The sequence below is a fragment of the Bicyclus anynana genome, chromosome 23 (genome assembly GCF_947172395.1).
Source record: "Bicyclus anynana chromosome 23, ilBicAnyn1.1, whole genome shotgun sequence".
Taxonomy (NCBI): domain Eukaryota; kingdom Metazoa; phylum Arthropoda; class Insecta; order Lepidoptera; family Nymphalidae; genus Bicyclus; species Bicyclus anynana.
Genome location: NC_069105.1, coordinates 3,648,768 through 3,673,973, shown reverse-complemented (window position 1 = coordinate 3,673,973; position 25,206 = coordinate 3,648,768). Strand labels below are relative to the sequence as shown.

Sequence of the window (25,206 nt, the reverse complement as noted above, 5' to 3'; positions counted from 1 at the left end):
GAACCGATGGTAGAGTCTTAACAACTAGTCGAACTTGACGTTTTAGAAGTGCTTATATCATATACATGTATGCTTGAAATAAAGGAGTTTTGATTTTATTGTACCAAACATTTAGTAACATTATTCTGTATTAGTTACATAAATTATTATCACCCTAAACTACGTATAACAATAAAAAACGTAAACACAATGAAACTTCACATAGAGCACAATGAAACATTTGGCCTCAAAGCGAAGATAAAAATCGCTAGCGAATCGGTAGCGCTCTCGGAAGCGCATCCGGTCGAAATTACGCAACCGGTTCGCGGCCGGCTGGAAACCGGCATTAAATGAGATGGAAAATTGACCGCGACTGTACCTGCCAAGTGCCAAATATGGGACGCCGCGTGGTTTCACCCGCGTGGTTCCTGTTCCCGTAAGAATACGGGGATAATATATGGCCTATACCGCTACCGAGCGCTACCGATACCGCCTTCCTCGATAAATGGGCTATCTAACACAGTTGACATGAAGATTGTAGGCCTAGCAACAAAATATTTGGTCGGCTTCTCAAGTCAACATTATCGCATCAACTCGAACGTGGTAAAACCGTAGTTACCTTGCAGACGAAGTCGCGGTAAACTTAGTAACTAAACTAGTAAGTAGTAACTAGTAAGAAAGTAATGTGGTTAATCCAGAGAAATGATAGGATAATAATATCTACGAGATAAACCTTAGCTTAACCAATAGAAAGATCAAATGTCAAGTAAATTGCAAGTTATCATTTAGGGTTGCCATATAAAGTATTATAATTGTATAAAATTACCGTGATATTGTAAAACTTATAAACGTAAACAGTCACTCAAAGGTGATTATTTAAAGTGTTCGTACCTACATTAAATTTTAGAATTTCAAAGAAAATTTTTAGAGGCCATTCATCTGTTTAGAGTGACATCTTTGCCTATAATGTGTCATCTACGGTGTGACTGTAAGTCAGTCAGTATCTTTGTGTCAGTCAAGTGTTATGTGAGTGTCGCAACTGGACTGAGTATATAGATAAATACTAAATCTATACTAATTTTATAAATGCGAAAGTAAGTCAGTCTGTCTGTTACCTTTTAACGGCTAAACCGCTGAACCAATTTTAACGAAATTTGTTATAGAGATAAAGAGTGCAACTTGGAGCAGAACATAGGCTATAGCTTCGCAAATTGGTTCGTGACACTCCTGATGGTCCATGCGGGTCGGGGGGCGTGTAGCGATGAATGAAAACCCTACGACTGATGAACCTCACTTCCCGACGCACAATTTCACACCCGCGCAGTCATTCCCCCCGTCGCCCGTATATCATGGGAGTGTCATCAACGAACTTACCAAACTATAGTTTTTTTCCGAAATAATCCACGGACTAAAAAAACATATTTTACGCGAACGAAGTTGCAGGCGTCCCCTAGTCCTTCCTACTAATATTATAAACGCGAAAGTTTGTATGGATGTTTGGATGTTTGTTACTCTTTAACGCCGCTACTACTGAACCGAATTAGCTGAAATATGGTATTAAGATATATAATAGCCTGGATTAACACATAGGCTACTTTTTATCCCGGAAAAATCCATGGTTCCCGAGGGATTTGTGAAAAACTAAATTCCACGCGGACGAAGTCGCGGGCGTCCACTAGTTAATAAATAAATATTAAAAGCCAACAAACCAAGTGGTGGCAACCCTATATGAAGCGGGTGTCAGTGCAGCGGCGCGAGGTTACGCACGCTTTCTAGCGGCTTTCCAGTTCAATTGTTTCGTTACCAACGCGGTTACGATACCCGCGGCTACACGCGCCATCGTGCGGAGCTGGCTCATACATTTGACGAAACAAGATGGCACATATGATGATAAGTGGTACTTAAACCATCTACAGCAGGAGAACATTTCGCAGGATATGTTTAACACGTTGTATTATGTGTTGCCCTCATAGTTAGGATTATTCGTAACATTATCATATTTAAGCAAGCCAACTCGCATTGGAGCAGCCAATTGTGTGCACAAGATTTCTACCCAGGGTAGGCATTACAGGGCCCTTTTCATGAAAGAAGTCCCTCAGGCGCGCTAATGTCTTAATGACGCTCATTGACATTTGGTAAAGTCGGTCTTATTGTCATTTGTGTAATGCGCTGTCAATTTTAGTTCAGGTTTTCAGAACTTCTTTCATGAAAAGGACTCTACGTATACAAATTGTACAATATGGAAATTTCTTTCTTGAATACAAGTTCGTAATTAAATGCCTTAGTGCTTCGTTGATCTAATGGTTAGCCTATTTGGCTGTATAAGTCCTGGGTTCCAGTCCTGCGTTGGGTTATGAAGTATTAAGCTTTTCTTTCTGTTAAGATATTTTCAGTTATATTTTTCAGTCTAGAACTCTGGTGTTAGGAAGTCTGTGGCGTCATATCCCTGTGTCTTGGAGAGCACATTAGGCCGTCAGTCCCGATCATTATCATTAATATCTAATAGTGATAATAAAAGAATACTTCGATTAGAACAGCTTGGTGGGTCTAAGCTCCATATTCCTTCCTATAATGACGGATGCATGGTCCTGTAATTATCATTTAAATATAGCTTATAGCACTCACAGATAGTGTAGCTTCCCAACAGTGAAAGTAGTTTCAGAATCTATTCAATGCAAACAAACAAACAATCAATTCTTTCCTCTTTATAATATCAGTACTTATAGATAATAATTTTCAAGAATGTTCTAAAAACTCAACTATAGAACATTGTAGAACTATTCCCGAATACAAGGCGTCTTGTAACAACTTTCTCATAATTTCAGCTCACGTATTTGCCTATACTTTCCGTCCATTGGTGTTGTGTACGCAATACGTATAGATTTTTGCATGCAATTAACTAAAACTATTAACTAGTCTGATCACGAACTCGAGTTATTGCAAAACGATTTAATAGAATTTACTTTGCATGATAACAATAGTTGATCTAGCAGATCTAGCAACTAAAAATATCATCTACCTACTGTATGATATCCACGAAGGTGCACGAAGTGGCACTAACTTTGATGTATGTTAGTATACTCGTATATACGAAATTGAGATTCTATGTAACAAATGTCATCCGGTTCTTACTAACAACCCTGGATGACATTTCATGGATTAGGTATAAATGACATTTCTTAGTTGATTTGATGTTTACTTTAATAGGTTGTTATTAAAGGCAGCTGGACACAGAGCCGTTAAAATAGGTTGAAAATAATAAGTATTAATCAAAAAAAAAAAAACATACATACAGTCGAACGTAGAACCTCCTCCTTTTTGGAAGTCGGTTAAAAAATACAAGTACTTACATATTTTTTAAACACCGCTAATATTCCTTACTAGCGGACGCCCGCGACTTCGTCTGCGTGGAATTCACTTTTCACAAATTCCGCGGGGACCATGGATTTTTCCGGGATGAAAAGATTGGCCTATGTGTTAATCCAGAGTATTACGTAATCTTCGTTTTAAATTTCAACCAAAACGGTTAAGTAAATAGTTGCGGCGTTAAAGAGTAACAAGCTTCTATACAAACATCCACACAAATATCCAAACAAACATCCATACAAAATATTAGTAGGATTTCCCTGTAAATTATCGAAATCAAATACAGGAAGTACTAGGAGACGATACTACACCAACGGGTAGGGAATGAACCAATGGTGTCGGATACAATTCCGGCCTTTGAACCACGGAGCTACAAAGGCAACCATATAAAGCTAATGTTAGGAAGTATTACAATATTAGCATACGCGGGCAATATACATGCAACAAGACAATCAGTTGTGTAATACAAATATATGTGTGTTGTGGCGCCACTGTTTCTGCTTATACAGGGTGACCCGTAAATAATACATGTTCTACAGGGTGATAGCTGATATAATCCCTAAAATCCGTACAATTTAGTTGTACTTTGTGTTGCGAAATTACGTAAGCATTAATTTTATACTTTATAGGAAATTATTTTGAAATAGTTTTTTCGATTTTTTTTCTAAGTAGACGCCCTCGAGTTCGTCCGTCCGTAGATCCCATTATACAGCCCTTCGTCGTTCTTAGCGGACGTCTACATGTCTACTAGTCTATAGGACTATAAGGCTAATAGTCTATAAGACTAATAATCTATAAGACTAATAGTCTATAAGACTAATAGTTTATAAGACTAATAGTCTATAAGACTAATAGTCTATAAGACTAATAGTTTATAAGACTAATAGTCTATAAGACTACTAGTTTATGAGACTAATACTTAATCTATTACGTATTTTAAAACGCAATGATAATGTGTGTGGTGTGTGTGTACAGGATGTGCGATGGATGTACGTATAATTTTTCTTTACTGATATAAGCTAGCGCTTGACTGCTTGATGTCGTAAACATAATGCTCCTTCGGTAGCCGGGTAAAAAAGGTTCCGAATTCTATTCCCGTTTGAGATCAATTTGGAAAATAACACGTATCTAATAACAACACATTGTAAATTACCGTTTGTAAAAGATAAGGCGGCAAATTACAACAATGTTTTGCGCTTCAATTACTTTAATAGCCCTCCACATTATCGGACTTTACGAGTGGACTGTGACGTCATTGATATGGGCTATCAGAGTGATAACGCGCCAATTGGGGATTAAGCACTATAGCTATGGTATTAGCTATCATTATCAATGGTGCTGACAGTTGACATACATAATAGTTATATCATTGTGTGCATGACGTCATGCCGATGGCGACCAACCCACGATCAGTTTAATCGGATGTCAAGCAGTTAGCGCTGCAGGCATGTGAGATTAAAAAGAATTTCGCGCATAATATTTTCATTCGGCTGGTGGGACGCTTTGGTCGTGGCCAGTTACCACCCTATCGACAAAGACGTACCGCCAAACGATTTAGCGTTCCGGTATGATGTCGTGTAGAAACCGAAAGGGGTCTGGATTTTCATCCTCCTCCTAACAAGTCAGCCCGCTTCTGTCTTAGATTGCATGACTTACCATCAGGCGAGATTGTAGTCAAGGGCTAACATGTAAAGAATTAAAAAAAAAATACCGGGCGCAGTGAACATCGAGGAGTAATCTCCAAATATTGCTTGTATAAATATTATCATACAGATATAGAGCATTATTTGTAAACCACACAATTCTCCGCGGTGGCTGTAGAAAGCGGATGTGGGGACGATAGCGGATGGGGGGAGAGCGGATGTGACACACACACATATGTAATTGTTTCACACAATTACATGAAGTACAACAATACTTATGTGGTTCATATCAAATTGTTGAGTCCTATTAATTTGATCTCTGAAAAAACTGAACTTTTCAGACGATTTTCCCAGGTTAAGTTAAGAAACCAGTATTACACCAGTTTCATTAAGATCAGAGGCAGAAAAAGCCCATTTTTATATATTCTGCGGTTGATTGTAAAATAATGATTTTTTACTTGTAGTAGTAATTTTTTTTTTTAAAGAAAATTTCCCATATCATTTAAATATAACCAATATTCCCTTTCCCCTCCAACTAGTCCAGAAAGATTGTATTAGGAGTGGGTACGACAATAGACAAACAAGACGGGGATCGAACCTCCATCCCTCGGGGATGAGTCCGACCGCTCTTACCGTTGAGCTATTGAGGCTCTGAAAGGATGGCAATCCTTGATGATGAGTGAACTTACTTATTCTCTCATCATCTTGATCTGACCGTCACATATAAACACACACACACTAATTTCACATATGAGGTAAATTTAACAAAACAGTGGCAACAAAAAAGAAAATGTGTTTTTTTTTTTATTTTATTCTTACAAGTTAGCCCTTGACTACGCTAAATCGCTTGGCGGTACATCTTTGTCGGTATTCATATTAAAAAGCGTTATCATTATAACTTAACTATTTAACTAATTAAATTAATTAATTGTTCTGTATCCACGTTACCTTAACGAGTATTAATGATAATAATAATAAATGATAGACTAAAAAATAATAATAATCATAAATCTATATTAGGTACCTACTAATATTATAAAACGGAAGAGTTTGTTTGTATGTTTGCTTAAAGCTAATTTCTGGAACCTACCAGTCAGATCCAATTTTGTATTACGTATATGATAGTCACCAGGGGCTGACGACATCAAGCGAGTCGCAGGGATTCGGTGGATGCAGGTGGCTCAGTATCGTGATGTTTGGAAGTCCCTACAAAAGGTCTGATGATGATATGGCAGTCAGACTCATGATGACACAGGTTTCATTTACCTAAAAGCTTAATTAGAATTTGTAGCGCGAATAGGTAGGGAAATTTTGTATGTAATGAATTCGTATTGTACGTACCAGTGACGAAGGCTGAAATTTTAAAATAGGTAATAGTCATGTGTTTTGAGTGTCTGAAATTATGTTTTTGGCCGAGTTAGGTACCTACCTACTTTAAATTATTATTTACGTCCGTAAAACTGGAGTCACAGAATAACAAATGTATAAATCTATGTAAGTATATTTGACATTTTCACTCACGTACGAATTAAACTTTACTTTAATTGATCTTAGATTATCAAAATCACAGCAGCACAAGGTAAGGCGCTACGAATCGGGTTGTAGACTCCTCGCTACTAGTACATACACAAGCATTTACACTATCTTGATTAATTAAATTAATTAATCTATATCAACGTTGCCTTAACAAGTATTAATATAACAATTAATTATACATGTTATAAAGAAGCTTTGATTGATTCAAATTGAAGTAATCCGTTTGTTACGATGTAATACGGAAGATTAGTAATTGTGTTGGATAACTAGATTATCGAACATTTTGTCGGCCATTGACTAAAACCTAGCGGAACAGGGAGAGACGACTTTTCCAGCGCAGTTAGTAACGCTGGTTTGATTCCCGGTTCGGGTCATTTAGGATTTCCTCAAAAAATCTTAATTTTACTAGCGGACGCCCGCGATTACGTCCGCGTGGAATTTTGTTTTTCACAAACCCCTCGGGAATCATGGATTTTTTAATCCAAACTATAATCTATCTCTACTTCAAATTTGAGTTAATTCAGTTAAGTAGTCGAGACGTGAAAGAGTAACAAACATTCATATGATCAAAATTATCAGTTTTTTTCAAATCTTGGGAAACCAGGTATTTTCGGGACAAAGAAGTGTAAACAGAGCCTATCTCCTATTGACGGGCTATTGACGATCGCGTGGCGCAGTGGGTAGTGACCCTGCTTTCTGCATCCACGGCCGTGGGTTCGATTCCCACTACTGGAAACTATTTGATGAGCATGGGTGTTTTCCAGTGTCTGTGTGTATTTATACATTTATACATTATATAAGTATTTATATGTAGTATATAAATGTATATTAATATTATAATATCAACTATCTTAGTACCCACATGTTACTCTGTATGCTTACTTTGGGGCTAGATAGTGATGTGTATTGTTTAAGTATATTTATTTATTATTTAAAAAAATACCAACCATGAACCAATTTTAAAAATTATTTTACCAATAGTTAGCTAGTTTGCCATAGGCTATATTTTATGCCCGTATTCCCACTGGAACTACGCGGGTAAACCGTAAGACTCAATAATATAAAAAAGAAACCTACACATAATTACAAAACAGCTCAGGTATTTCGAATATCGTGAGAATTATAGCAATAAAAAGTTCCCATTGCAAAAAACGTGTATCAGCCACTTGTATGTTTTGAAAACGTGTATTTTGATATGTTGTTAAACAAGTAACTACTCATATATAATGTAATTATATAATAATATATTTATATCAGGACTAACTACTGTATTATTTTTAATTACAATTTCTTTATACGAACATTCTTAATGAAACTTGTTTTATAATTCGTAGATGGATTTTTTGCAACCGCTCAACTGATTTCGGATCATGTTTAAGTAATAACTTAATCACATTTATTCGTATTTATACGTATTTTTTCAAATATTTGGAATATCTTCTAAATATGGCCAACTAGCGAACGCCTGCGACTTCGTCCGCGTGGAATTCAGTTTTTCACAAATCCCACAAGAACCATGGATTTTCCGGCATGAAAGAAGCGACAGTAAAATCTATTTCCGTTCCAAATTTCAGCCTAATCGCTTTAGTAGTAGCGGCGTTAAAGAGTTACAAACATACAAACAAACTTACATCCATACAAACTTTCGCGTTTATAATATTAGTAGGATATAATAGGAGTGGATACTACAATAGTCGAGTCTGAGACTTTAATTAAATTTCATTTAGGTACCTACTCGTACCTATTTTAAAAATAATTGTAACTTTTTTTTAAATAGCAAGTGCTTTCTTTTTTACCCGACTGCAAGAAGGGTTATGTTTTTCGCGCGTATCTTGTATGTATGTATGTATATATGTATGTATAATATTCTTTATTACCTCTAATTGCTTTCTACACTTCTGGACTGAGCTTGTTTCTTTTCTTTTCAGTTTTTTTATCCTTTATACAGTCGGGTTTTTTATTTGTTTAATTAATTTATTGTGTTTCTCTTCTGTAGAACCTGCTTCTAAAAGCGGTGGTAGACTTATTGTGACTCTACCATTAGACTCTACTTGAAATCAATAAATAAAAGTTAGGTACTTAAAAGAGTTTCAAGAGTTAGGTACTTAAAATCAATTCAAGAGTTAGGTACTTAAAATCAATAACATTTATTTTTACTGATTTGTAATACTTATTTACCTAGATACAGCATAGAGATTTGTAATACTTACTTATTTACCTAGATACAGCATAGATTTACATAACATAACAGTGAAATAAAAAAAAACTATAAGTATTAGTAAAAAACAAATGAAGTAAAAACATTAGTGATGATAATAGTGACGTAAAACATTTATACAAAGTTAAAACAGTGAACAGTGAAATGGTGTGAAGTGATGTAACAGTCTCAACATGATGCTGTATGTGACGAGCTCGAGTGGGGAGGTGGGGGTAAGACGGCCGCCGCGGAGAAAGTATATCAGTGCCAATATCAAGGTTTGTTGATACTGATGATTGATTAAACGGAAGCTATTATAGCTGTCTTCTTGAATTTTAGCCGTGTTTGTAATAAATTAAAAAATATAAATGTAAATAAATTCTAAAATAGCTGCCTTCGTTAGCTCTAGATCGCACTAGATAATGGGTTCGAATCCAACAGGCCAATTTACTAACTTTGACGTCTATTAGTGGACTTATGAGAGTTTTCACCATTTATTTAATGCTAACCAGCTGAGTCGGGATAGCAAACACTGAGCATTTAATTTTGCATTTAAAAAGAAGTTGAAATTTCAAAAAAAAAATCTTAGTAGTCCAGAGTTGGTGAGAGTAAATATCAGCTAATAGTATCATCAGATAGTAATCTTTATAGAGTTTAGTATAACCCTAAGCCTTACAATCCATACTGGAATAGCGTGGTGGGTTTATACTTCAAAGTTCTCCTACAAGAAAAGGGCCTGGCCTGTAGTAGGTATTTAAGTAGGCTGATAGTTGATAGAGATGATTGTATTGGAGGAACTATCGAGTGCCGAGTAGCGCAGTGGATAGTGACCTTGCCTACTGCATCCAAGGTCGTAGATTCCATTCCCACAACTAAATAATATTTATAAGACGAATATGAATGTTTTCCAGTAACATGATACTGTCTTTAAAATAATCGTGCGGAGAATTTTACGATTTGTAGTGTAGCCTATTATAGATATTTGAAGGCAGTTGAATTTCTTTTAATTTTAGTAACAATTCTAAGAAAATCATATTGAAAGTCAATATCAAGGCTCAAAGATAACTAGTGATAATGTCATAATATAAGATATAAATAATGTGATATGCGATACAGATATGACGGTATTTTTATTTGATCACATTTTGTATCTCATATTTTGGGTTGTTATATTTATCGCGCTTATCGTTTATAGGAAACGATAAATTGATGCATCTATTTTATATGTATTATTGAATTTATTTATTGTTGAAAGTGTTACTTATAGATTTAATAAATGTTACAAATAGTACCTGCTTCCTTCTTCTATAACATAAGAAAACTACCACAAATAACATAGTTTTTACTCAGAAGGCAATTTACGTAGACTAATTCTTTTTTCTTTTTTTGATAATTTAAAAATTTTCTCTGGTAAATAAAGTTTTTCAACGTTATCAGTCAAACGTGCACTGCTGAATCTAGGCCTCTTGCAAGGACATCTGAAAACCATGGTCTTGAGCAACCTACATTCAGCTACTCTCTTGGCATTTGCTATGTTATGTTATGTACCTACACTCTAACAAAGAAGACTTAGTTTTTTAATAGTAGGAGATGGCTTACGTCGCTCACTCTTACCCCCTTGCCCTTAAACATCATTTTACATTCTCTTTATTTCGATTAATAATAAGCATAAATAAAAATAATGTTAACGTGACATGACACAGGTTATAAAATATCGTTTCTTGTCCGCAGCGTCACCATGCCGGCATATCGCAGTCGTCGTGCAGCGACGGCTCGCTGCTCAGCGTGGGCTCGTCCGAGATGGACGAGGACAGCTGCAGCAGCCAGCAGCAGGACCAGTCGCGCAGTGACCACTCCGACGTATACAGTGAGTGTCGAACACAAATGTTCTTCCGTCAAATGTCTGCGTAAAATCAGTTTTTTATAATATTCTGGATTGAACTTTATTACTCATTCAACATCCTCTTAATTTATTGACATAGGGCGTCCATTAATCACCAGAGTTTTTTTTCAACATTTTTAACGCCAACAATTAATAAGAAAACAAATAAAAATAAACAAAAAATTACTAAACTAAAATTATTACTGAAATTTAAAATTTTAATCTTGTAACCAACGTAACCAACAGTTCCGTCCCAACGCACTCTTGAGCCTAAAATCATTCACCATGACTGTACAAAATACCATACGTACAAAATAATTAGTGTCATATAACCAACTACGCTACTACTAAGCTTACGTTGATACAGCGTAAAAAAAAAACAAAAAATATGTTTTTACATATTTTTTGTTCTGTGGCACATCCGTACCCACTCTACCCTACAAAGAGTCTTACTTTGTACTAAAAATATGCCATATCTATAAGTAAAATTTTTAATAGCTGAGTACTGTAATGACTGCTTCTTTGGTTCAGTGGTAGCATTTTAATAAAAAAGAATCCCGAATATTTCAAGTTTAAATCAGAATTAAACCCAGAGTCAAGGCTCAAAAATAAATTATGTGTACCCTACCAACACTTGGCCTTGTATAGGAATAATGTGTATTGCTCAGCTATACGTATTTATAATAAGTTGCCACCGCACAGTTATGACATGTCATTTTTGTCTTTTAAAAAATATTTATTGAAATTATTATTATATAAAAATTATTACTGTGTAAAAGACTTTTTAAATGACAAATTCTGAATGCAACAATAAATGTAATCAGTAATGATTTTCTTATAAATTATTGACATTTTTAATTTTATTTCCTGACATTAATTTTTAATTTTTGACTTCATTTTTTTAATTATATGACATTGATTGATTTAATGTTGCATTACACCTGACATAGCATTTATATTGACATTGTTTAATGGATTCTGATAGTATATTAATTATTTTAATTTGATGTAAAGGATGCTTCGTTAAATTATGCTAATTGTACTTGTATTTTTTTTTTTTTAAACCATGTTCACCGATTGAATATTTAATTATTGGAATTATGGAATTATTAGTTAGTATAATATTATTTTTAATATTCATACACCTGTCAAGGTAGAAAGTATGTATGTCTATAGCAAGTTCTGTAAACCTTCTGTACTTTCTTATGAATAAATTATTATTATTATTATTATTATTAGCCTAAGTGGTTTAAAATCACGAGCTCGAATCCTGGGCTTAGAAATTCCAAAATTAGTCTTAAATTTAGAATTTGGTGGTGGTACACCTCGTGCCTCGGAGAGCATTTTAAGCCATTAGTTCCTTGCGTTATCAAACCATATTCGGGTCACTGCTGAGCTCGAGTCTCCTCTCAAAGTGAGAGGGGTTAGGCCAATAGTCCACAACGCTGGGCCAATGCGAATTGGCAGACTTCACAAACGCAGAGAATTAAGAAAATTCTCTGGTATGTAGGTTTCCTCACGATGTTTTCCTTCACCGTTTAAGACACGTGATGTTTAATGTCTTAAAATGCACACAGCTGAAGTTGAAGGTGCATGCCCCGTACCGGATTCGAACACACACCCTCCGGAATTGGAGGCAGAGGTCATATTCACTGGGCTATCACGGCTCCAAAGCCAAAGGGTCTAAGCTCCTAATTATTCTTATAGTCTTGGCTCTGTTGGCAGTAAAAAAGGCTGATAATGATGAATGAGTATTACAAGGTCTTGTTAATATAATTTCCAGATTCTTCCGAGCCGCCGCCCGGCGTGGCGCCACTGTCGCACTCGGCCGCGCGCCACAAGATGGCGGTGCGCCCGCGCCGCACGCACGGCGCGCCCCGCCGGAAGAAAGCCAACCCTGTAAGTTCATTCATGTTTGGAACCATGCCATGGGAACTTAGAAGAACGTGAAATCTTTATGAAGCAGCGCCATCTATATCCTAGGTTTAAGATTCCAGGATTGTAAATTCAATTACATATGGTGTGTATGTATTATAATGTTTTTAGAGATTTAAACCGTGTAAGTACGGAGAAAAAACGAATTATTTATCCTTTTAATTTTGACGCGTAATAGTAAGAATGTGTTTGTATTTCTAAAGCAAAGCCATTATTAAAGAAAGACAGTAAGTGTACATTAATTTTGACGATGTTCCACATAGTCATTTGGCCTAGTGGTGCATAACAAAGGTACGATCTGTTAATTCTGAATTCGAGCCCGGGGGTAACACTTTTTTGTTTTATTTTTGTTTTTCTCAATTGGTTTCTACAACTATTACAAAATCAAAAATCTCTCTCCTTTACAAAAAATATGCAATTTAATTTTAATAACATAATGGATACTATACTAAAAATACCGTAGCTAGTTACTAGATGGCGCTATTACAGGCGTTCCGAAAAAAGTTAGAGTTGCCTATATATTTCCAATAATACACTGTAATCTTTGTTTGGAACCTTTGTGCGAGCAACACAAGTTGGCAAAATTGGAACTAATCAAAAATGCCATCTTAGAATAGAATAGAATATTTTGATTTGTCCACACACAAATAAAATAAACAAACAGAACATACAAAAATCTGGCCGTGGACAAAAAGGTATCCACCTCAGCACGATGCCACAGCGAGCTGTGGCGCTGGCGCTTCAGATGAAACCTTGTGTGTCCACGGACGTGTCTACGACTAAGGTTAACTTAAAACTTACAACAAACCAAATCTATTCCTGATGATAACAATATATATTAAACTAAAGTTGTAACTATATACTAAGTGACTGACTATATACATATTATACTAAGTAAAATTAAAATAATGAAACAAAAAAGAACAGAGTTAACAAAATTAAAATATATGGGAAACTAAATTAACAGGAAAAATCAAACAATAAATACGAGTCAACCCGTAAAGTGAACGATCCGCCACTATAGTATCTTGTCGTCTATCTCTATCTATCTTTTGGTGGTTAAAAGAGATCACTAACGCTGGCAATATTCTATCTTCTATCTATCTTGCGCGTACTTTAACTTGAAAATTAACTTTTTGAATTTACTTAACATATTAATTTATTCACTTGTCTTAGAAAAACATAACGTTATACGTTATGTTTAGCACAAATTTGAAAAATAAACTATCTCAGCAATATAACATTTAGCGTAATAACTAAGAGCTTATTTGACTAGTGAGAGGCTTCGGCTGTGGCTAGTTACAACCCTACCGGCCAAGACCTACCGCCAAGCGATTTAGTAAGTACGATGTCGTGTAGAAACCGAAAGGGGTGTGGATATTCATTCTCCTTCTAACAAGTTAGCCCGCTTCTATCTAAGATTGCATCAACAGGTGAGATTGTAGTCAAGGGTTAACTTGTAAAGAATAAAAAAAAGTGTGTAAAAATAATAAAAGCTAAAAGAATTATGTTCTGAAAATTACAGATTGCCGCGTCAGCCTTGCCGATAACTCCCGAGCTGAACGAAGAAATGATACGAAGCACTACTCCTGAAGTCGCTTTTAAAACCTCAGAAGTCGTTACTGGTATGTATTCTCAACAGTAAATAATTACCAATTTTTAACAAAGTATTCTTTATTTATCGATGATTTCGTTGCAAAATGTTTTTAAGTACTAAGAATTTACTACCTAGTGATGTTGATTGGATCTATTTCTATTGTAGACAAAAAACGTTGCCAGATTTAGTTTCCAAATTATGTACATTCGTTGATTGGTTTAGTCTGAACTTCAAACTTCTTTTTCCAGAATCATTCTCTTCATCGACCACTACGAAGCACCATATGATCGTCAAAGAGCAACAACATCACCAACTTAACCGAGAGTTGCAGAAAGTTCTCGACACTCCTAGCGACACCAAACTGAAGTCCTCTTCGCTGCCCCCTGGACTAGCGCTGAACCAGCTCGTCGGGCAGTCTCCGGCGAAACTGAGTATTGCGGAGTCCAACACACCCAGATCTTCCATCAAAAGGAGCAAGTCAAGCACTCAGGATCAACCACTCAGGGAAAGTTCGCCGAAAATACAAACAGTCGAAGCTCATACTTACCAGTCTGAAGAAAGGATTTCAAAGTGTCGCACTGACAAGAAGTATGCCGAAGAATCTTGCCTCGAAAAGAAATCTAAGTCAGAAAAGAAACTCGAGAACGAAGTCATAAGGTCTTCAAAGAAAGAGGAATCGTTTTTCAGTAGGCTACTGCTGAGGAAGAGTGGTAAAAAATCAAAGAAGGATCAGCCGGACGGAGATGGTCTGCAAGATGTGAAGAAAACGAAAATGGAGAAATCTACAGCTCAGTACAAGTCTGTAGATACAGAGAGAAATTCTGGATTTTATTACACAGAACAAAGTCAAGGTTACAAGCCTGTCCCCGCTGAGCGCTCGTACAAATCTGCCGGCCAGAAAGTCTTCGCAAATCAAATGCACAAGAGAATAGATAACAAGGGTGCTTACGTTCACGACGGAGCATACAAAGACGTGTACAGTGCTGCCAAAGTTGCCGGTGTCGAATATAGCATTACTGATCTCAAAGTTGCCGAAGAAACCGATAAAATGTTGAATTTGGAAATGAAAAATAGATATAGTAGACGCGATGAATATAGTGAAAGAGTTGAAAAAGCCAAACGTTCCTCGTCTAGGGAAGCTATTGATGAACACAAGAGAGAATCGTTTAGCCTGCATCATGACAAATCGAAAAGACCTGCTTCTGTTCAAAGGTTAATTGATCCGTTCTCAACGAAAGCATTTTTAGTTAACGAGTTAGCAAGCAGAGCTCAGGAAGAAAGTTTGTCACCCACTTTCGAAGCTTCTGATGAAGAACCTCCCGTAAGAGGAATGAGAATCAAAAGCGTAAATAACGACTACGTCTTCCACAGCGGAAGCATGCCTAAAAATATTCCTTACTTCAATCCAAGCGTTATGATATCATCATCTCCTACCAGGAATATAACTCACAGCTCAGAAAATATGAAATATATGAGTAGATCATCAGATGCATCCGATTTTAGGGAAAAAGAAATCGTGGCTAAACGTGATACAATACATCACATTGGTAAAACAGAGGAATCTTATGTGACATCGGGTCTGAGATCTCTAGGAGAAGAGTATGTGGAAACAAGAAACAGTATAGGCAAATCACACAGCTTTCGATATGCGTCTGAGTCACCATCTATTAGCTCACAAGAAAATCAGATGCCTAGTCTTCCAGCAATTGTGGGCATTTCAGAACCTTTACTTGAAAGCTGGGAAGTGAATTATCGAAGAAACGTAAGTGAAAGACACGATTATTCCAAAAGAGTGTCTGCTAGAAACTATGGATTACTACAAGGTAGTTCTGAAGCAAATTACGACAGCTTGCCAAGCACTGATAGCAGTTACCTTGACAGCCTAAAGCCAGATCTTTGTGAAGAGAGAAAGCTGTTTACTAACAGCATTCAAATCACAATGGACACACATAAACGCGATAGTGACATTTCTCAGATAGAGGCTAAAATTGATGATATTATTAGTTCACCTAAACCTATTATATCTCCAATACTCAAATCTAGTTCTTTAGACAGCGTTAAAAGTACTCCGGAAAAACCTATAGATGATAGGCGTAAAACCATATCTGTTGAAAGTGCTTTGGGACAATCAAAAGCTGATCTTCAGAAAGACAAGGTAGATACCGAAAGCTTCATATCAGTTACACACGTAAACAAAGAACAAACACCCATTGCTACTAAAGCTAAAGAATCCCTTAAAACAAGTAAAAGTGATGAAAAAATTCAGAAATCAGGTACCACTAAGCCAGGTGTACCAGAATTTTTAAACATACAGCTAAACAAAGTGGATTCGAAGCCTGTTACAAATGTGGTTCTGACTGCTAATGTAACCCCCAAGAAAACTGATAGTCACCAAGCCGAAAAGGACGAAAATGTTGAGTGTTTTCTCGTAACAGAAACGAAGGCTACACAAAACATGCCAACCAGAAAGGACTCTTTCAAAAAAACTGACGCAATTGATAGTAATGAAACTGAAGAAAAAATATCGGTTGTAACCACAAAAACTGCAACACCTAACGTAGGCAATATCACTCCACAAAGTCCTTCAACACCAAAACATTTTTTCAAAAAGAAATCGTTTAGTGTCGATTCTCATGACCGGCCTGATAAATCTAGAACTAGCTCTGTCAGTACAGAAGGCAGTACAGAGAAAATCGATGACAACATATCCATTGATCAAAAGTCACGCTCCAGTTTTGGGAGTAAAAGCTCAATCCAAAGCACCGACAGCAATGAAAATAGAACCCCTGACAGACAAGAGGAAGCAGTTATTTATAGGAAAAAGCCAATAATCGGCAAAGAATCTCGAGGCGAAAGAAAGAATGACGATGAGCCTGAACTGATGAAAGTTTTTGCTAGACGATCACTGAAGCTCAAAGATTCGGAAGCCGACCATATAGCTCAGGAAATAGCTGAAGCCAACGCAATAGCAGCGAGATCAAAGCTATTAAAAAATGAGTTTAACGCATCTATTAAATCCAGAGATAGTGATAAAGAAAACGAAGAAGTTAAAGAACAGAGCCCTGAGAACAAATTAGTCGACATCGCAGCAAGAGTCAGTCAGTTCGGAGTTCATTACCAAAGGAGTGTAAGCATCAACAGTGTCAGTACTAAACGGGACAGTGCACCGGTGTACAGAAACGATGTAAATAAATATAAGAAAGAAGTATCAGATTCTACACCTGAAAAGAGATTAAGGAATAGAACATTCCCAGACTCATCCAATGGTAGAGAAGATATTAAGAGCATAACAAAAAGTGAAGCGATGGCTTTTAAGGCGGACACTTTAACCAAACGGCCGTGGCAGAAAAGGGATGATTTTAGACAATCGTTGGAAAAGGAAAAGCGCGAAAGTACTGTGATACAAAAGGATAGTGACAATGAAAAGATTGAGATTGCGATGGAGAAAGCCATTGAAGAGGCCGATGCATCGCCTCAGTTTAAGGGGATCTTGCAAATGAGAGCGGAATGGGAGAGGCGCGCGAAACAGGGGATGACCAAATAAAAAAGGTGCTAAGTGTTACGCTATCACGTAGTTTCAATTAAGTTGTGGTTTATATATAAAACACATATTTAGGTGATAAGAACAAATAAGTTCTATTCTAAATTGACATTGTAATATTAATAAACTAAGAGTTAGTGAACTATTTGATATCCTTTTGTTAAACATTTTGTGCCAAATTAACACCAAGATTAGTATGAAACGGAAGCAAATTATAGCCCAAACTCTAAATGAAATGGTTCAAATAAAATAAAATTAAATTGATTCAGGAATGCTTCTAAACAAGCTTCTGATAACTCAAATCTGTCACTAACTAGTAATGGCGTGGAAGAAAAACCAGCATTTTTAATAATTAAATCTTTTAATATGTTCTAATAGTACACATTTTAAAATAAGTATAGTAAATAGTAACACTAAACCCGATTGAATATTCTTGTATGTAGTTCACTAGCTTTTAATAAAGTATCTTAAGGCTCGCTACACACTGTATCGGATTCGAATAAAAAATGCGATCAAGCCCTTGAAAATTTATGAAAAAAAAAAGTGCTTTGACTACATCAGATAGAGAATACTCGAATTTTGATATAGTGTGTAAAGAGCCTAATGTTGTATTAAAAAAAAAGTTGCTTGATGCAATATTATATTATTGTTGGAAAATAGAATGATGAAATTAAAATCTATTGTCATAGAAAGAATTGAATCAATATTATGAAATGTAGAATTAGTATTAGAAAATGTTTTTTCTAAAGGTTGCATTTATCACAGAATTTTCTGTGGATATCATTTTTTGGGCTTAGCCTTTGACGAGTGACTTTCATTTATTTTGAAAATAACACAATAAATGTAGAATTAAATGCGCCTAAACTGGACGGAGAAATTTAAATGTAAGCAAACATTTAGTAAGGAAAATATGCATTTTTGGGTGTGTACCCTCTCGCAAATGCATTTTGTTCTTAATTCTAAAATATATAAATATCAAAGCAAAAGAATAATAACATTATCAACTGAATAGCAATATCTTGAAAAAATGCATTTTTTGGGTGTAATCATCCTCGCAAGTGCATTTTGTTCTTAATTTTAAAATAGACAAAGGTAAAAAAATAATTTAACATCAAATTTTATAGCAATTTCTTGGTCCAGTTTATTTAAAAAAAATAAACTAAAACTGCATGTTCATTTTAAATGAAGTGTTAGATTAAATTAAATGAAGTAATACATTAAATAATAATAATTAATAGAGAAAAATAAATGAAGGTATATTTTCATAATCCCACAATAAGGATATTGCTGTATACATATTATGCGTAATAAAAGTAATATAGGTTCATTTAATAGTATTAAATAAAATTTCAAAATATTCTCAGAATAACGTTATATATATATAAATATCTAAGTATAGCTAACATGCGTTGTTAAAACAAGTGTATTTTTGAGTGTTATTGCAATGGTATAGCAATAGTTATATTTTATTAAAGACTACATTATGTATTAAACATTTCTGAACTGTGAAATACAAATTTTATTGCTATAGTTTCACTGATGTATTTGTTACCCTTTCCACAATCTTCCCCAGTGGCGTGCAGGATTTGAGACTAGGGTAAGGCATATAATAGGTAATACCACAATATTTTTGACGGGCTCCGTGGCGCAGTGCTTTGCTCGGTGGGTTTTCAAGATGGAAGTCCTGGGTTCGATCCCCGGCTAGGTCGATTAAGATTTCTTATTTGGTCTAGGTCTGGTTGGGGACTTCGGCCTTTGGTAACTACCTTGCCGGTAGTTACCAAACTATATTTATATAAGATATTCCGCCAAGTGATTTAGGGTTTAGGGCCTAGTGGCAGTTTGATACTGTGACGGTCACGTTAACGTAAACGCGAATTTCCAAGGAATTGAAACATCTGGCCATCTAGTGGTTAAACTGCACAACTGTTTCAATTCCATATAAATTCGCGTTTACGTTAACGCGATAGTAACAGTATGAAAACATTGATGAACGATGTCGTGTAGAAACCGATAGGGGTGTGGATTTTCTTCCTAACAAGTTAGCTCGCTTCCATCCAAGATTGCATCATCACTTCCCATCAGGTGAGATTGTGGTCAAAGACTAACTTGTAAATAATAAAAAAAATCTTCGCAATTCTGGGCAGGGAAATTTTAATGAAAATTTCTTGAAAGTAATAAAAGCTCAGTATTTGATAGTCCCGTTCCACCCGGGACTCGAATCCAGGGCTTCATGGTATGAATCAAAGGCTTAACTCTAGACCAACGAGGATAAGGAGTGTGGATTTTCATCCTCCTCTTAACAAGTTAGCCCGTTTCGTTATCTTAGACTGCATCATCACTTACCATCAGGTGAGATTGTAGTCAAGGGCTAACTTGTAAAGAATAAAAAAAAATATATAAACGAGTGAGTATCTTATGAGACCCAAAGACAGTCTGCTCTTCTCTTACTCGCTTTTTTAATATTCTTTCCTTTTTATTTATTTAACATTTCCCTCTTTTTCGTACGGTATTTTATTAGGATACAAAACCACAAATCCTACGAGTCAATAGTAATTTCATTTCCTTACAAACAGCGAATATAATCCGAGCGATATTAAAAATGAAAGTGACGAGAAAACACATGGAGCCGTCTCTGCTGAACTACGAGTATATGGTTTTTGGACATTTTTGTAAATACTGTTTTTGTAATGCGCTTGGCTACAATGATGAGGTCTAAGATGAAGCGCGCTTGTCTAGAAGATACCTATTCTTGCCTTGAAGGTGCTATTTACGTGAAACACGCAGTGTTTGTCGACCCCCCACTAGGTGGACCGAGGATATCAAGCGGGTTGCAGGGAGCCGCTGTATGTTGGCGACTCGAGACCGTTGTGCTTGGAGGTCCATGCAAGAGGCCTATGTCCAGCAGTGGACGTCTATCGGCTGATAAGGTAAGGGTAAGGAAACACAGACGCCGGAAGGGCATTCCACATCGTCGCAGTTCTTATTAGAAATGTTGACGAAAAACGTTTCGTGCGGGATGACTGGACGTCGACAACAAAAGGATGTCATTGTTCACGGCGTCTCGCTGTTCTGTGATAAAATGGCGATGTGGATGTACTGCACATGAAAACGTAGTAAATCCATAGTAATTACTACTATTATTATAAAATATGATAAAGTAAGTGAGTCTATCACTTAAGTAACAGAGTTCGTCAGGGGTACCTTGCTGTTCAATCGTCATACAGCATTGCTGTAATACTGAAGGGCATTTATGGTAATTACAGACACGTGGCATAAAGCTGTTTATAGGTACGAGTAGTAGTCTACTAAGTGGGGTCATCTGGTTTGTGCTGCAACTATTAAAAAAAACTTGCAAATTATAGTAATCAAATTGACGATCTCTCTGGCGCAGTTAATAGTTCCGTGGTTCGCAACAGAAAGGTCCTTGGGTTCGATTCCCAGCTTGTTTTCTAAATTGACGCAGGGCTGTTCTGGTGGTAGGCGTCAGTCGTGGCAAGTTACCATCCTACTGTCAAAGGCGTACGATTAGCGATTTAGCGTTCCGGTGCGATGGTGGTACCTTCAGAGCTGTGGGTAAAATAAACTTATACCTCTTGCAAGCCCGCTTCCATCTTTAACTGTATTGTCACTTAACATCAACTGAGATAGTATATTTAATGTCTTGTCATTGAAAATAACAAAAGTATCGGTTAACTCAGGATTAGAGCTAAAAATTGTTTCAAACAGTCAGCAAAAAGCTATTAGTGTCAACACGTCATAGTACTTTGCACTTAATAATTGGGGTTAAAATGAAATTAAAATGGGTAGGGTGTTTGTAGATACATTAATTTAAGGGTAAAACTACTTTTATTACGGCATGTGGTTTGTAAAATTCAAGTTGTTGACACATGACACGATTCTTTCCATAGTTTTTAGGTAGGTAAGTAGGTAACACCTAATCGAGGTTAAGAATAGAAAGGGTGTTAAGTAATTGGGGTTAAGAAAACAAATAGGGGTGTTTGTAGCTATAGTATTTTAGGTCATAATTATTTTGATTGATAGTCTAGACTCTAGAGTCTAGACTGTCACAATTTAGTTTTTAGGGTTCACTAGAAAACATTAATAGGAAAACATCGGAGTCCTTGTAATTATTTGGTTGTCAAGATTTTTTCTCTATAAAGAAAAAGTTTAAATTATATAGGTATCCTAAACCACGTAGGATAAACCATACGAAACGGCTGTTGCCGCGAATTTTGCTACGAAAGTTATTAAGTGTATGTACGTACATAAAGTAGATATGCTCCAAACATCAAGTCCGCTCTGAATACGAAGCTTTTTGGTATAGGTTCGTACCGTATAGGTATGTATCTCAGCGGGCTTATAATATCTACGCAGTTGAGTGTTGCAGGTTCAGAGCGAACTTCAGAAATATTTATTATGTAATTGCAATAAAAACATATCAGTGACTTCATGCAGAGCTGAGTGACAGATAGATACATTATCAATGACGTACATATGAAATAAGACATCAAGGTTGTGGGAATACATAGGTACCTACACAATAATGTCGAAAGGTAGGGTAGAAGTGATTTCTTAGTAATTCGGCAATACTTAGTGGGTACCTATTGAATGTCTTGTTTGTCATAGAAGTAAATGGGGTTAAGAAAATAACACAAGGGTGTTTCCGAACGACAACGCTAAGGGTAGATTTACGCACGCGCACTACCCTCCGAAGTCACCCCGTATCGCAACAAGGGTGCCAGATCGACTCCATTTTATTTCCATTTGTATTTCTCTCGCGTTTGGAAAATACATTTTTATATCCCGTGAATTCATTTAAAACGGAGACTTTTAAATGAAAAACTGTTAATCATAGTGGTGTATTGACTGTTTATTTGTGACCAAAAAAAGACTTTGAACTTTTCGTTCTTACGTAATATTTTGTTCTTCAAGATCGAGCATAACTTCTTAAGACGAAAGGTAAGAATATGTTTTAAGTTACAGTTTTAAATCAATAATTTAGTGTATATTACTTGCTTTATTAATGTAGTGTGTCTACGAAAAGTAGAGTAGGTAAGTACGTAACAAATCATTGATTTTTACTTAACGTAAGCGATACATGTGGCGTTTATGTCGTTTTTCCGACGCCAAGATGATTTTCTTGGGCACCTATGCGTAATGCTTTGCCAACATGATTAAAATTTTTGTTTAAAATTTGGGAAATACAATAATAAACAACATTTGTATTACTAAATTATAAAGCCTATATTACCTATTTATTCATTTATTTTACCAAAGAACTTGCTCCTATCCAAATAATCATAAAATAACAAGCACAGGACAACCTTATAATTCTCTATAGCCATAAAAGATTGCCTTTATGTATCATCACACTTTAGTGTCCGATTAGTAAGTCGACATTTGAAGCTTGCGTAAAAGCTTTTTGAAAACTTGTTTTTGGTGGCTTTAACAGCATTTATTGCACACACATGATATCAAGTGATTATGGTGGTAAGTATATTATGAACATTAGAAAAACCAGTTAGATATGGTTAGATACAATTATTCCGTCATCAGTCTGATTTCTGAATTTATTACTTAATTTTAATAGTTTATCCAAACATACCAACATAACTCTGTTATTTTAGAATTTAAACTATCGTGGGTGTTATTCATATTTTGATTATGAAACACGGCTAAAACTCACGTGATATTAGGTCGGAGTATGCAACTTCTAGTTGGGCATACTCCGACCTTATGTTATGTAAAAAATTGGCATTATTGTTGGCATTGTTGGCATCATTATCAGCATATTTTAATGATCCACATAAGAGGACCCTTGCAACCCTTAGAGGACAAGGGGTACGATTAATTTATCATATTATCTTGAGGATAATAAAAAAATACACTTTATATAGATATACTTGGACAGTTAAGTACCTACCTGGGCCCTGGGCCCTTGAAAATTGCTACCTACCAAAGCCACCAGGCAGCGCCGGCCTGAAGTCAATTTTAAAATGAAGCGAGATCCAATCATGGCAATTATGGCGCCTCTCCTGTTTGATATTAATATGCAGATACCTATACCAAATTATGAGTAAAGTAAGAATTAAACGCGAAGATCTCGACCATACTCTAGGGTGACCAATTGAAAATCAGGAGCCGTACCGTCTACGGTTGACTAGGATCATTTAGGCGCTCTCTAGGATTTGGCGCCTGGAACGATTGCTCCGTTCGCCGTATGGACGGTTCGGCCCTGCCACCAAGGTTCGAATGAGTTACTTATACCTACACCTACCTACTTTATAATTCACTTCTATTTTAACCATTACTCTCTGGAAAATCAATTTCGACAACAATCAACAGTCGGCCTGTCTACTACAATGTCACATTGCAGCTGATTTATTCAAGTAATTTTCTTGTAAAAGCCGTAAAGTTTAAAGTATGACTTTTTCGATTTATTACACGCCATTGACGATCAATAAATTATTCTCACGTTTCTGCAGCACCCACGACTATAACTGATCGTGTATTGGTCGCTGCGTGCATGACGGCTCGACTTATGAAACGTCGTCGCAGCCGTTTGTGCTGCAGACACGTGAGAATAATTAACCGTCAATGGCTGACTTAACACGCACATAAGGATATTGTACTCTACATACTGTTAGAGACGACTCTCATTTGATGAAGTGAGGACTTGAGATAGGACAACTATAGCTCCGTGGCGCAGTGGTGTGCGCGGTGGATTTATAAAACGGAGGTCCTGGGTTCGATCCCCAGCTGGTCCGATTGAGGTTTTCTTAATTGGTCCAGGTCTGGCTGGTGGGAGGCTTTGGCCGTGGCTAGTTACCACCCTAACGACAAAGACGTACCGCCAAGCGATTAAGCGTTCCGGTACGATGTCGCGTAGAAAGATTGCATCATCACTTACCATCAGGTGATATTGTAATCAAGGGCTAACTTGTAAAAATAAAGGCTTTTCCGCAAAAATAAAAATTTACTTTGACTTACAGTTAATGTTCTACAGAGGAAAAGTTTGTTGTCTCTGGGTCAATTTAACCGATTTTGAAAACTGTTTAACCACTAGTAAGCCATGGTTTTTGTGAGTATCATTATACTATAGGATATATTTTATCCCCGTATTCCCACGGGAATGGTAACTATGTGGGCAAAACAGCGGGGCGATTGTTAGTAATGAATACACCTACTGCTTAGAATAAAAAAGCATCTACTAGGTATCATACTACCTAACAGTTAAAATGCACCAAAAGTAACTGAGCGTGCTAGAGTACTAAGTATCAGCACTGTGCATGACGGGTCGACTTGAAGCAAAAATCGCGATCGGCACGATGATTTAACTGACGTCATGCTGACAGCGCTGCAGGTATGTCAATATATGGCCATGTGTGGCCAACATTATTTTGCGAGAGCAGTTAATACTCGTAAATCAATATTATTATTACTCACAAGCCAAATCCGGAAAGTAGCTTATGGTTTTATTTTGGCTGGTGGGAGGCTTCGGCCGCAGTTGGTTACCACCCTACTGGT

At 36.3% G+C, this 25,206-nt stretch overlaps 2 protein-coding genes across 7 annotated transcripts in view; both read left to right on the top strand.

Annotated features, from left to right (window-relative positions):
* The window catches only part of LOC112049971 (uncharacterized), a 154,098-nt gene extending 134,886 nt beyond the window's left edge, over positions 1 to 19,212 (top strand). For 2 of the 5 annotated variants that reach the window (XM_052888801.1, XM_052888802.1), the window contains exons 2-6: positions 8,747 to 8,999; positions 10,453 to 10,588; positions 12,387 to 12,502; positions 14,064 to 14,163; positions 14,384 to 19,212. In XM_052888801.1, coding sequence (XP_052744761.1) covers positions 8,916 to 8,999; positions 10,453 to 10,588; positions 12,387 to 12,502; positions 14,064 to 14,163; positions 14,384 to 17,679 — 3,732 coding nt within the window. In that variant the 5' untranslated portion in view covers positions 8,747 to 8,915 and the 3' untranslated portion in view covers positions 17,680 to 19,212. Of the gene's footprint in view, positions 1 to 8,735; positions 9,000 to 10,452; positions 10,589 to 12,386; positions 12,503 to 14,063; positions 14,164 to 14,383 lie in introns of those variants that run through there. The other 3 variants (XM_052888799.1, XM_052888800.1, XM_052888803.1) reach the window with 2 other exon arrangements.
* A 3,186-nt stretch (positions 19,213 to 22,398) lies between these two features.
* The window catches only part of LOC112049978 (protein Fe65 homolog), an 87,669-nt gene continuing 84,861 nt past the window's right edge, over positions 22,399 to 25,206 (top strand). For both annotated transcript variants that reach the window (XM_052888845.1, XM_052888844.1), the window contains exon 1: positions 22,399 to 22,638. The gene's annotated coding sequence lies outside the window, so the exon portion shown is untranslated. The remainder of the gene's footprint in view (positions 22,639 to 25,206) is intronic.